The sequence below is a fragment of the Pelobates fuscus genome, chromosome 3, assembly GCF_036172605.1.
Source record: "Pelobates fuscus isolate aPelFus1 chromosome 3, aPelFus1.pri, whole genome shotgun sequence".
NCBI lineage: Eukaryota > Metazoa > Chordata > Amphibia > Anura > Pelobatidae > Pelobates > Pelobates fuscus.
The window spans coordinates 344,839,593-344,852,973 of NC_086319.1; the positions used below are offsets into that span (position 1 = coordinate 344,839,593).

The 13,381-nt window shown below is 41.8% G+C and overlaps 1 protein-coding gene across 1 annotated transcript in view; it reads right to left on the bottom strand.

Annotated features, from left to right (window-relative positions):
- LOC134603292 (threonine--tRNA ligase 2, cytoplasmic-like) overlaps nt 1-12,846 on the bottom strand; it is a 44,892-nt gene extending 32,046 nt beyond the window's left edge. Inside the window, exon 1 of the mRNA XM_063449128.1 lies at nt 12,340-12,846. Within this exon, the coding sequence (XP_063305198.1) occupies nt 12,340-12,675 (336 nt within the window). The 5' untranslated portion in view covers nt 12,676-12,846. The remainder of the gene's footprint in view (nt 1-12,339) is intronic.
- Between the last annotated feature and the right edge of the window lie 535 nt (nt 12,847-13,381).

Below are 13,381 nucleotides of genomic sequence, written 5' to 3' on the forward strand. Positions count from 1 at the left end.
TTCTTACAACTTGCCTTGATAGATAGTTTTTTTTCTATCAAAATTTGGGCGCTGCATCTTTGTCCTCCTCTGTCTATGATGTCTGCAGTTTGCCACTTTGTAGGATTCTTTGTATTCTTAGCCACTTAGTAGGATTCTGGATTGTGGGTAATTTGACAACAGAACCTTGGTTAATCTCCGACCTCAGCCAAAGGTGACAGGGACTATTTTTTACCTTCAAAAAAATTCAAAACAATGATCTCACAGGGGCAGAGAACAGCTGTGGCAAGAAGACAAAATAAATGTGTTGCTTTCAAACACTAGAGTATTCCTTTGAGGGCATTTCCAAGTTTGTATACCAGTGCTGGCATTGGTGCATCTGTGAGCTTGTGTTTTATGTCAATGAGCTTATGTATATTATTATTTTATTATCTATATAGCGCCATCAGATTCCGTAGCGCTGTACAATGTATATCAGTGAGATTGTTTATCTATGAGGCTGTGTATCAAAGAGCTTGTGTGTGTAAGTGAGATTGTCTGTGTCTGCGTGTAAGTATGCTTACTGTATAATTAAATGTTTTACTCTGAAAGGACCAATATTTTATATTAGAAAAATAAATATATATACTAACCAATAATACGTAAGGCTATGTCTTGCCACGACAGATGATTGAGTAATATATAAAACACAACAACAATATATATATATATATATATATATATATATATATATTTATATTATGTGTTTATGTATTACTCAATCATCTAGGGTGGCAGAGACATAGCCTTACATATTACATGTGACAATATATGGTTCAATGACTGATGGGGCTGGCCTAGATTTTTTTTTTTTTCCAGGGCTGTTTTGTATTCCCAGTCCCGCCCTGTATGTATGCCACTGATTTAAAGTGGCAACAGCACATACAAACAAACAACTTAATTCAAATGTCAACACTACACACAAATAGATCCCTACACACACAAAAACATGCTTACATTCAAACACATAAAAACTTCCCACAAATAAAACACTGCTAGTATGGTCAAACTGCAGATTCACAGCTGTGAGAGTTGTATTACAGATGGTAATCTACCTTTTAGCCACCCTTGTGGGGGGAGACATTTCTTGCACCAGGGCCCTCTCTACATTAGTTTGGCCACCGAGTCACCATTGCTTTAATCTAATGGAGAAATCACTGGAGGAGAAATCAGTTTTGTTTTTAATTTTTCCGCAGCAGACAAAAGCTGGTGCCAAACACTACCCGGATATTAAAGAGCAAGGTACTGGCTATCCAGACACTCCTAGGACATTGTTGACAAATGATAAGTTGGTCATACTGCAAATAAAGGAAACCACGAATCGCAAACTGAATAATAAGAACAAGAATGGTTTAGAAGAACAGAGAGGCCAGTGTGAGATTGATACAGGGATGGAAAAATTTTTATACAAGCGGACAAAAGGGAGTAGGAGGTTTTGTAAGAGAAAGGGGATGTAACATTGGTGGCCAGGGATCTCAAGTTGAGAAAAGGAAAGAAAACATCAAAAGAAAAAGTATGTGAAATATGCATTTAATAATAATTTATTCTAATTTCACTCATGACTCAATAAGGGGAGTGTGTGGACATGTAACATCTAGGACGTCCGCAGTGCTTAGAGGAGCACTCCAAAACACCATAACCACTACAGTACACTATCGTGTCAATATGTGTCAGTACTGACCAACCAATCTACATTATGTTCCGTTACGTCACGTCACTAAAGTCAATATTTATTATACATAGCAAAGTATAAAAGGAATTAGATACACATGTATGCAGACGACAGTAATTTACGCAACCAAAACCTGATCTCCTGCAGCTTGAGGCTCTGCTCCAAGACCAGTTCACAGAAGTAGAAAAGTGGATCGCAAAACACAAACAAAACTGTCACAATGATCTCTGGAACAGTACCTAAATTACACAAATACCACCTATCCATCAAAACTAATTCAAACAGCACACTGACCGCAGTCCACTCTTTCAAATACTTGGGTATGATGTCAGACCCCAATCTATCTTTTGGCCTGCACATAGAAAAACTTGAATCTAAACTTTATCCAAAACTAGGTGCTCTGTACAGAAACAAATCCTGCCTAAGCCCTACAAGTAAAGGAAAAGATTGTAAAGCAAATGCTGATGCCAATCATTGATTATGGGGATGTCGTATATACACCTGCACCACAAACCCACCTTAATAAACTCAATACATTGTATAACTCGTTCTGCCGATTTGTGCTACAATGTAATTACAGGACCCACCATTGTGACATGCTAAAAGAACTAAACTGGCTGTCGCTGGAATCCAGACGCACCTTTCATCTTTCCAGCCTTATGTTTAAGAGCTTTTCTGGGAAGCTCCCACTCTACCTGAACAGAATGCTCTCCCTGGCTGTTCCCACCTCCTATAACTTCCAATCCAGTACCAGCACTTTATTTAGTCTACCTCAATACAAATAGAAAGAGGCCCGATCCTCAATTTCCTACAGAGCACCGCAATTATGGAATGACCTCCCGCACACTTTCAAATATTCCCCAAGCCTAAAGTCCTTTAAGAGATCCCTCTCTACATACCTCAAAACATAATGCACTTATCATGGTTGATTATAAATTACTTATGATGATGGCACTCAATAGGGACATCGGTGCCGGTATCAAGGTCACCTTACAATCCAACCAAATAATATCCAACCTCCAAAATTCAAAATCACTAAATAGGATACGGCACTCAAATTGGTATAGCAAATTATTATATTGAAATATTATCCCAAACAAGAAAAATCAGACCCTGTATACAGAATACATTCAAAAGGGAAAAATAAAATTAATCTGTGCACCTTTAATATCATCAGCACAACAAACTCATGAGATACATAGATTATCAGAAAAAGTATATACTTCTAATATCAAAGAATTACTGCAGTAAATCCACCCCATTGAAACCAATGTCAGTGAATAACGTTTTAGTGGTTAGTCCTTGACTGTACATAGATATCTATATTCCACTGTGGTGGTACAAAAAGTGAAAAAAAACTGTAAAAAAAAATTGAAAAATTGAAAAACCTCAGCAAAAAAAAAAAAAAAAACTGTTTCAGTCTCACCACCCTGGTGGATAAATCAGTCCTAGTCAGAGGAATAGATGTTGCAGAGTCAATGGAGTGTGCTCTTTTTAAAATCTCCGGCGTCCGGCACCAGTCGCAGGCTCCCTTGAATTTACTGCTGGTCTAGAAGGCTGAGAATAGGCAAACTGCAGACTAGACTAGTCGGGCTGCGGGCTCGGGACCACGTTGTCCCTTCAATGGCCCTAGTCTAGTCTAGTCTGCAGTTCGCCTATCCTCAGCCTTCTAAACCAGCAGTATATTCGAGGGAGCCTGCGACTGGTGTCGGACGCCGGAGATTTTACAAAGAGCACACTCCATTGACTCTGCAACATCTATTCCTCTGACCAGGACTGATTTATCCACCAGGGTGGTGAGACTGAAATAGTTTTTTTTTTCTCTCCTTTTTTTGCTGAATTTTTCAATTTTGTATTTTTTCAATTTTTGCTTATGCTTTTTCAGCTGTATACAGTTTTTTTCACTTTTTGTACCACCACAGTGGAATATAGATATCTATGTACAGTCAAGGACTAACCACTAAAACGTTATTCACTGACATTGGTTTCAATGGGGTGGATTTACTGCAGTAATTCTTTATGATATTAGAAGTATATACTTCCTCTGATAATCTATGTATCTCATGAGTTTGTTGTGCTGATAATATCAATAAGCGCACAGATGAATTGTATTTTTCCCCTTTGAATGTATTATGTATACAGGGTCTACTTTTTCTTGTTTGGGATAATATTTCAAATATAATAATTTGCTATACCAATTTGAGTGCCGTATCCTATTTACTGATTATATATTTCTTACCTGTTCTATGTTAAATTTTGTCTATACGTTGAGTATTAATATGGTTTTGTATTTTATTGTATCCTATTGTAACAATGCAATGTTTTGTGGACCCAGGACATACTTGAAAACAAGAGATATCTCAATGTATCCTTCCTGGTAAAATATTAGTTAAATAAATAGTGTAGATTTATCAAAGTGAAGTGATTTGAAAAATGATGGAAAATTCGAAAAGTGGGGCAACCCCCAGAACCAGCACCAAATTCTATTGGTGACTTCTATAATCGCACACCACATTTTAGGGCAAGCCACATCGAGAAATGTCCCTCCTAATGCTCATTTGGCATCAGTTCTGCTAAAAGATTGCAAACTAAACTGGAAAAACTGAAAATATGTATAGTGATTAAAGTTTTATTGTGCAATGTAGGATTTAAACAAATATTATATCTTAAGTTTCCATCAGTATGTTAAACAGAGGTTGAATTTTTCTAATAAATATATTAATGAAATAAGGCACTTATTAGGCACCAAGTCATTTGATGTACAAGGGAAAACTACACACGAGAACTTTCTTTAATAAAAAGACACATGAACTTTGAACAGATGAGTCTGGACATCTAGAGAGGCTTTAGTCAAGGAGTTTCATGGCTTTTGTTTTCCGATCTTGGGGGAACTGGGACTTCCTGTTTTCTGTATTCAGATCAACATACTGAACGACCAGCTTCAATCCAGATCACTGGTAACTGCTTTAACCTTTTAAGATTAAATCATGTGTTAAAAAGATACCCCCCTCGTTCCCAAATGTATTATTTGTGAATAAAAATAGACGTCAGGGTTAACCGAGTGGTTAGAGATTTGCATGCTATGTGACAAGGCAAAAATCATTGCTCAAGCGTAAGATTAATGTGAAAAAAATACATCTAAAAAATGTGTCTGGCCATTCACTTTCTAAAAAGTAAGGGTTAGGTTAGACAGACTCAGCCAATATTTGAGCATGTGGATACAAAGAGCAACAATAAATATATATATATAGTAAATACGATTCTCTTCAGGTAAGAAAATTGCTGAATTATAAAAGACGAAAATTTTACAAATGTTTACCTGGGCTTGATAAACTACTGGACCTGTTTTAGTTTTGTACACATTAGTTAAAGGGATTCAATAGTGCCAGGAAAACAAAACCGTTTTCCTGGCACTATAGCAGTGATGGCGAACCTTTTTGAGCCCGAGTGCCCAAACCGCAATACATGCCAAATTTTTTTCCTTAAAGTGCCAACACGGCAATTAAACCTGAATATTGAGGTTTACGTTTAGAAAAAACAACTCGTACTGTTGTCCGAACTAATTAACAACTTTTGTTTTAAAATAACACAACAACAGAGAGTTCAATGATACAAATTTTAAATAATGATATAAATAGATAAAATTAAGCTTATATTTATTAGTATCTCCAACAAATGCAATACATACACACACACACACGACTGCTGAATATAGAGACTGAGGAATACACATACAGACAGTCTGCTGAATACACATACAGACAGACTGCTGAGTACACACACAGACAGACTGCTGCGTACACACACACAGACAGACTGCTGCGTACACACACACAGACAGACTGCTGCGTACACACACAGACAGACTGCTGCGTACACACACAGACAGACTGCTGAGTACACACACAGACAGACTGCTGAGTACACACACAGACAGACTGTCTGTGTGTGTACTCAGCAGTCTGTGTGTGTGTACTCAGCAGTCTGTCTGTGTGTGTACTCAGCAGTCTGTCTGTGTGTGTACTCAGCAGTCTGTCTGTGTGTGTACTCAGCAGTCTGTCTGTGTGTGTACTCAGCAGTCTGTGTGTGTGTGTACTCAGCAGACTGCTGAGTACACACACACACAGACTGCTGAGTACACACACACACAGACTGCTGAGTACACACACACAGACAGACTGCTGAGTACACACACACAGACAGACTGCTGAGTACACACACACAGACAGACTGCTGAGTACACACACACAGACAGACTGCTGAGTACACACACACAGACTGCTGAGTACACACACACAGACAGGCTGCTGAGTACACACACACAGACAGACTGCTGAGTACACACACACAGACAGACTGCTGAGTACACACACACAGACAGACTGCTGAGTACACACACACAGACAGACTGCTGAGTACACACACACAGACTGCTGAGTACACACACACAGACAGACTGCTGAGTACACACACACAGACAGACTGCTGAGTACACACACACACAGACAGACTGCTGAGTACACACACAGACAGACTGCTGAGTACACACACAGACAGACAGCTGAGTACACACACAGACAGACAGCTGAGTACACACACAGACAGACAGCTGAGTACACACACAGACAGACAGCTGAGTACACACACATGCTGAGTACACACACAGACAGACTGCTGAGTACACACACAGACAGACTGCTGAGTACACACACAGACAGACTGCTGAGTACACACACAGACAGACTGCTGAGTACACACACAGACAGACTGCTGAGTACACACACAGACAGACTGCTGAGTACACACACAGACAGACTGCTGAGTACACACACAGACAGACTGCTGAGTACACACACAGACAGACTGCTGAGTACACACAGAGACTGCTGAATACACACACACACACACTGCTGAATACACACACCCACTGTGTGTGTGTATGAGGAGTGCTGTGTAAGTGTATGAGGGGTGCTGTGTGTGTGTGTGTGTGTGGGGGGGGGGTGCTGTGTGTGTGTGTGTGTGTGAGGGGTGCTGTGTGTGTGTGTGAGGGGTGCTGTGTGTGTGAGGGGTGCTGTGTGTATGAGGAGTGCTGTATGTGTGTGAGGGGTGCTGTGTGTGTGTGTGTGTGTATGAGGGGTGCTGTGCGTATGAGGGGTGCTGTATGTGTGTGTGTGTGTGAGGGGTGCTGTGTGTGTGTGTGTGTGTATGAGGGGTGCTGTGCGTGTGTATGAGGGGCGCTGTGCTGTGTGTGTGTGTATGATGGGTGCTGTGCTGGGCGGGGGTAAGGGTGCTGTGTGTGTTGTGGGGGTGCTGTGTGGGGGGGTAGAGGTACTGTGTGTGTGTGAGGGGTGCTGTATGTGTGTGTGTGAGGGGTGCTGTATGTGTGGGGAGGTAGGGTTGCTGTGCTGTGTGTGTTGTGGGGGTGCTGGGCGGGGGTAAGGGTGCTGTGTGTGTTGTGGGGGTGCTGTGTGGGGGGGTAGGGCTGCTGTGTGGGGGGTAGGGGTACTGTGTGTGTGTGAGGAGTGCTGTATGTGTGTGTGAGGGTGCTGTATGTGTGTGTGAGGGTGCTGTATGTGTGTGTGAGGGGTGCTGTGTGTGTGTGTGTGTATGTATGAGGGTTGCTGTGTGAGAGGGGAGCTGTGGTGTGTGGGGAGGTAGGGGTGCTGTGTGGGGGGTAGGGGTGCTGGGCGGGTTTCGGGCAGGCAGGTGCCCACTCTGCATTAATGGCGAACCTATGGCCGCGTGCCCACAGAAAGGGCCCGGCGTGCCACCTGTGGCACGCGTGCCATAGGTTCGCCATCACTGCACTATAGGCTCCTGCAGTGCCCCCCCATCCCCCCTGTGGTGCTGAAGGGGTTAGAACCCCTTCAGTCAGTCATTTACCTGAATCCAGCTCTGATGTCCCTCGGCGCTGGGTCAGGATTCGCCTACACAATGGCCGCGCTCGCATTAGGATTTTCCCATAGGAAAGCATTATTCAATGCTTTCCTATAGGGAAAAATCTGACGCTGGAGGTCCTCATGCAGAGTGTGAGGAGGTCCAGCGTCAGATAACGGACCAAAGGTCCGTTTGGATTCTGGAAGTCCCTCTAGTGGATGTCTGGTAGACAGCCACTAGAGTAGGAGATAACCCTCAGAGGTAATTGTTGCAGTTTCTCAGAAATAATTACCACCGTAGGGTTAAGGGATATTGCACCCAGACCACTTCAATGAGCTGAAGTGGTCTGGATGCCTACAGTGTCCCTTTAACGTTAACAATGTTAACTATTTAATAGGGAAAATAGAATACAATATAAAAAAAATATATAAATACTTTGAGAATCTCCAGAAAGGGAATGGTAGTAACAGTTATGGGGTCAAAATAAGAATAAGAGTCACATAGAAACATAGAATGTGACAGCAGATAAGAACCATTCGGCCCATCTAGTCTGGCCAATTTTCTAAATACTTTCATTAGTCCCTGGCCTTATCTTACAAACAGCTACTTAGAAAGGAAAATATGACTACAGAACCTCCGTCTATTGCTACATATTCCCAATAATAAGGTCCTATGAGATATAAAGTAATGCCTACTATGTCTCACATATATATCTTGTGATTGCACCTTTAGTCTTTTTATAAAGATTCTAACTTTACTAAAAATTCTAAGGTGACAGTGTTGCTTTAATACCGTGCAGTTGCTGTAAGAATGTTTATACTTTGCTTGCGCTGTGATATCAACATTCGTCAGATCTGGCTTCCATCTAATCCTCCAGTGCCCAAGAAATCCATCTTTAACTTGTTCCTTTGCTCTGGCATTTTAATTTCGATTACAGTTCTCCTTTGTCCTTGTTGTTCTCATCCCATTCCTTTCCTCTGACAAGCAGTTTTCATGCCAGCATTGCTTTTCCTCTCAATTCAGTTATTTTCTAATGATTGTCCCAGGGGTCATTATTAGTCTAATTCTAGTTTTGGCTTCTTTCAGCCCTTGTTCCTAACTCTATTAACCCGTCCATGTTTTGGTTCTAGCATTAGTTGTGGATATTCAGTTCAATGTTACCCTGAACAGCGATCCCTTGGATCCAGTCTTGCATGTGGCACATCTCTGTCTCTGAGTTCACTCCAGTTATATACGGTTCTTGGTAGGTTTTTCTCTAGGTAAATAACATGTAAAGGTGTAGCTGAAGTAAATTTAGTAGTCAGCTGTATCATAAAGCGTAAGACACTTATGAAAACATCTTTAATTTCAAGTAGTCTTATCAAGCAAGCATTGCAAAGGAGCAATACTGACATGAGTTTTAGAAGGTGTTACCATGTTCCTAAGAGTAAGTGCCTTTGAGATATGAGTTTTGATAGCTCCGATCATTTATTTTTTCCTGATAAAGTCTATGACCAAGAAAATTAAGCGTATATCAAAGCTAGGGGATTTAACAGAGACCGTTTATTTTTAATTTATTTTAATTCTTCCTAGGTGTTCTCTTTGACTCCGACTTCTCCTTAACCCCTCATGTCCAGTCAAACTCCAAATCCAGACACTTCCATCTCAAAAACATTGAGCGCAATCGCCCCTACTTAACGCCAGATGCGGCTAAGGTGCATGTCCATGCCACTGTCCTCTCTCGCCTTGACTACTGCAATCCACTTCTCACTGGTCTTACGCGTTTCCAACTTTCTCCATTACAGTCTATAATGAATGCGGTGGTGAGGCTCATCTTCCTGTCCGCCCGCACCTCCTACGTCTCACCCCTCTGTCAGTCCCTACATTGGCTTCCAGTAAGATATAGGGCTCAATATAAAATTCTAGTTCTTGCTTTCAAATCTCTACATAATGCTACTCCCATCTAACCATCCTCACTAATACACAAGTATGTCCCGTGTAGGCCCCTACGCTCTGCCGAAGACCTGCGTCTATCCTCTGTTCATACTCCTATCTCTGATGCTCGCATTCAAGACTTCTCTAGAGCTGCAACGTTCCTGTGGAACTACCTTCTCTTTTCCATTAGACACTCACCCAGTCTCCACTCCTTCTAATAAATTATTAAAAACTCACTTTTTCACAAAAGCATATCAATTAAACTGTTAATGGCTCTATAAAACCCCTCACTAAGTCTTCATTGAATACTATTCTACCAATCTACTTCCCTAATACTATCCTCACCTTTTGGGTCACTTTACTCCACTCCCTCTAGCATCGAAACTTTAAGCAGGGCCCTCAATCCCTCTGTTCCTGTGCGTCAAACTTGTCTGTTTTTTTAGTCCACCCATTGTACGGCAATTTGGAATTTGTTAGCGAGATATATATATATATATATATATATATATATATATATATTATATAAAAAAAATCCATGGAGGCATCCCAGTCTTGTGTGATCCTCCATAGACCTCAGTGTTATACTCTTGCGCACTGGCCAGAGTACAGTACTGACACGACTCCTGCCAAATGAATTGCTAGCTGAAGAGGACCAAAAAGATGATAATGGCACATGCCATGAGGGACAGCTTCTGCTTTAGGAGACGTACATGGGTGTTCATATATGCGAATGGCGGCCCCCCAAGGAAATGTTTGTTTGTGGTTAACCGTCAGGGGTGGTTGGTGATTACGAGGTGTTAACAAGGGAGACCACGGAGAGTCTGTTCGGTAACCGAACAGAAGGGGAACAATTCCATTCGAAAGTCGTACCCTCGACTTATCCACGAGTCATAGCATATTTCACAATTGGTCAAAAAAACTGCACTCGACTTATACACGAGATCGACTTATAGACGAGTATATACGGTATGCAAAAGACCCCAAAAGTAATATTTCCGCTTTCACTCCAAAATGGCAAAGAATGTTATTGAGTAGGGAAACTGCTGATGTATGATCTATACACCAAAACTGCTTTGTTAAAGCTATGGTTCTTTTGGTTTAAAGTATCCCTACAACTAATAATTAAGATGCTTTACGATAATTACATAATACTTCAGCAGGACCCCTGGTTGAAATGACTTATACCTTCTGTGCTCCGAGTCACTTTTACTAAGACACCTTATCTTAGAAAGGACACAGCATGATAATGCAAAATGCATCCAATTCTGCTCATAGAGAATGCATTCAGCCTGATACAATTGTCTAGCATGCACTGTAGCTCCCCAGTGCTTATGCTCCATCAGTAGCACTATACTGGACCAAGATCAAGAAGGACGATGATCTAAGAAGTGTGACAGTGCAGGATTACAGGTAAATTAAGCAGAATTTTCATTTTTTTTTTCAATGTATTGTTGTTTTTTTGTACAGACCCACAATCTAACTCTGAAATGTATGTCCTAGATATGGCATTATAATAAACCATGTTTTTTAAACTGTCCACAGTGGGAGTTCTATCTTTTAATCAGAGATCTAAACCTTTTTTGGACAGAGATGCAAAATATATATAATAATAGCTAGGAAATATTGTTCAATAGTAAAATTATCTCAGTAGCCCATTCTTTATTTGGAACAGAATATATACTAAAATTATGTAAAAGAACCATCCTGCTATCAGATGAGTCTCCGTTGCAATTGGTTACATTACTGCTAAAGGACCCAATACACTGAAGGCAATATCATAGAGCCTGATGAATATGATGTGCATGTTCCAGCCAACGGGTACCCAATAAAATGACATGGGGACCTAAATTTGGACCTCGGCCAAAACCGTAACCGTAAACTAAACCGTGGAGCACTGTATGCTTTAGTCAATTTGAAGATAAATTTAGGTGACATATACATCTTGGTATCTTATTAGAAAAACATTATACTGAAACAGGAATAGAGTTATCCATTAGCCTATGTAAACTTTCAAGGGCAATTAACAAGTTAAATAAAAAAAATGACATTGGAAAAACTGCCTTCCACTGTGTTCAGTCACCCTTTCTGATTTAATAGAGAACACGTGGTGTGGACATCTATAGGCCAGCGGTTACAAAAGAAAATAATGGACAAGAGGGTCGCATTTGATTACCGTACTTCCATTAAAGGAAGCAACCAAAACACCATAACCACCGTAGTAGTGTGTGTATGTTGTAGTGGTTATGGTGCTTGGAGCATTCCTTTAAGGACAGCTTCATAATAAAACTAGCAATATGAGATGTGTTTACTCAGGGTTGTCATTATTATGCACAAACCCATTATTTGGAAGAAAAAAAATTAAAACAAAAAATCTGTGAGGTTTGCAGTAGACAATAGAAGTATAGTCTTGCAGTGTGCCACAGCAAGTAACACTATCTCTCCCTGTATGTCACACTCCAGAATTAGACTGAATGGATTAATAGACTGCAACTGGACCAGGGTCAGCTCCCCTGATAGCACCCTGTACTGAGTGTGACTGTCACACATGGCGGCCAGGGTCATTGGGCTGCACCATGCTATATGTCAGTGCCATGTAGGGGGATATCAAGCTCTGCAAGCAGTGGCCATGCAGTGAGAGCAGTAACAGGACACACACTGGGATTAATACAATAAACCTGCAGTGGCCATAGACTATATATATTTATATATATATATACACCCCCCCCCCCCCCACTGCATGGAGAACTACAACTCCCATGATGCTTAGTCAGTGTGAATGCTGGCAAAGCATGCTGGGAGTTGTAGTTCCCCGCTGACAGCTATGGGATTTCTTAGCCTATGGCCACCACCAGCCTCACCTGATTGTTCTCCCCCGGGGCTGCGGCCCTCGGCTGCTCTGTGTCCTGGGGCCCCTGGCTGTCCGGCTCCGGCCCCCCCGGCCCGCTCTCCGGCCCCCCCGGCCCGCTCTCCGGCCCCCCAGGCTGGCCCAGCTCCTGATCCAGGCTGCGCTGCAGGTGGGCGATGCGGTATTTGAGTTTGTCGTTCTCGGCCCGGAGCTCCTGCAAGGCCGGGCTGGGGTCACACTGCACTGTGCCGCTCAGCCCCAGCTCCAGCAGCCGGCCGATCTCATCGCTCAAATGGCGGATCTCCTCCTCCTGGCCGGTCAGCCGCTCCGCGATCTGTGCCGCCATCATCGCAGAGACAGAGAGAGAGGGGGAGACTGAGAGAGAGACTGGGAGACAGGGGGAGACAAAGAGAGAGAGGGAGAGACAGACTGAAACTGGGGAGAGGGAGACAGAGAGAGAGAGAAAGAGAGAAAGAGACTGAGAGAGAGACAGTGACAGCTGCTGGGCCCGAGCCTCACTGCGAGCACACTGTCAGCACCCTGCCTCTATATTAATATTAACTCCTTAATGTCACCAATATCCAAATAGGGCATTGTACACATCAAGACCAACTGCATAGCTACCAAGTGTCCCTATTAAGGAGGGACAGTCCATGTTTTGGGCAAAAAATCCCTCTGTCCCTCTTTTTTCTGGAAGCTCCATATTTTTGGTGTGTCTGAGTGTATAGCAGAGCTCCCCAGCAATAATACTCACAGTAATGTGTCTTTAAACTACAATAAATGTGTTATTTATGGATGGACAATTCACCCTCCCTATGTTTATTTATTTTATTTTTTTCCACTTTTATGTTTTCGTTTTGTTTAAAGTTTTTTGTGTCATATTTGAAAAAAAAAAAATCCTCAATAACAAATATGTGTAAAGAAATCTTTGTGTACGTTTTAAATTACATGCTAGTTGTAAAAGTTATTATTGAGACACCTAAACTTTTCTTCGAATAGTCTTGCCCCTGGTTACACTCCAATTCTTCCACACCCCTAGGATTCACATGTCACTC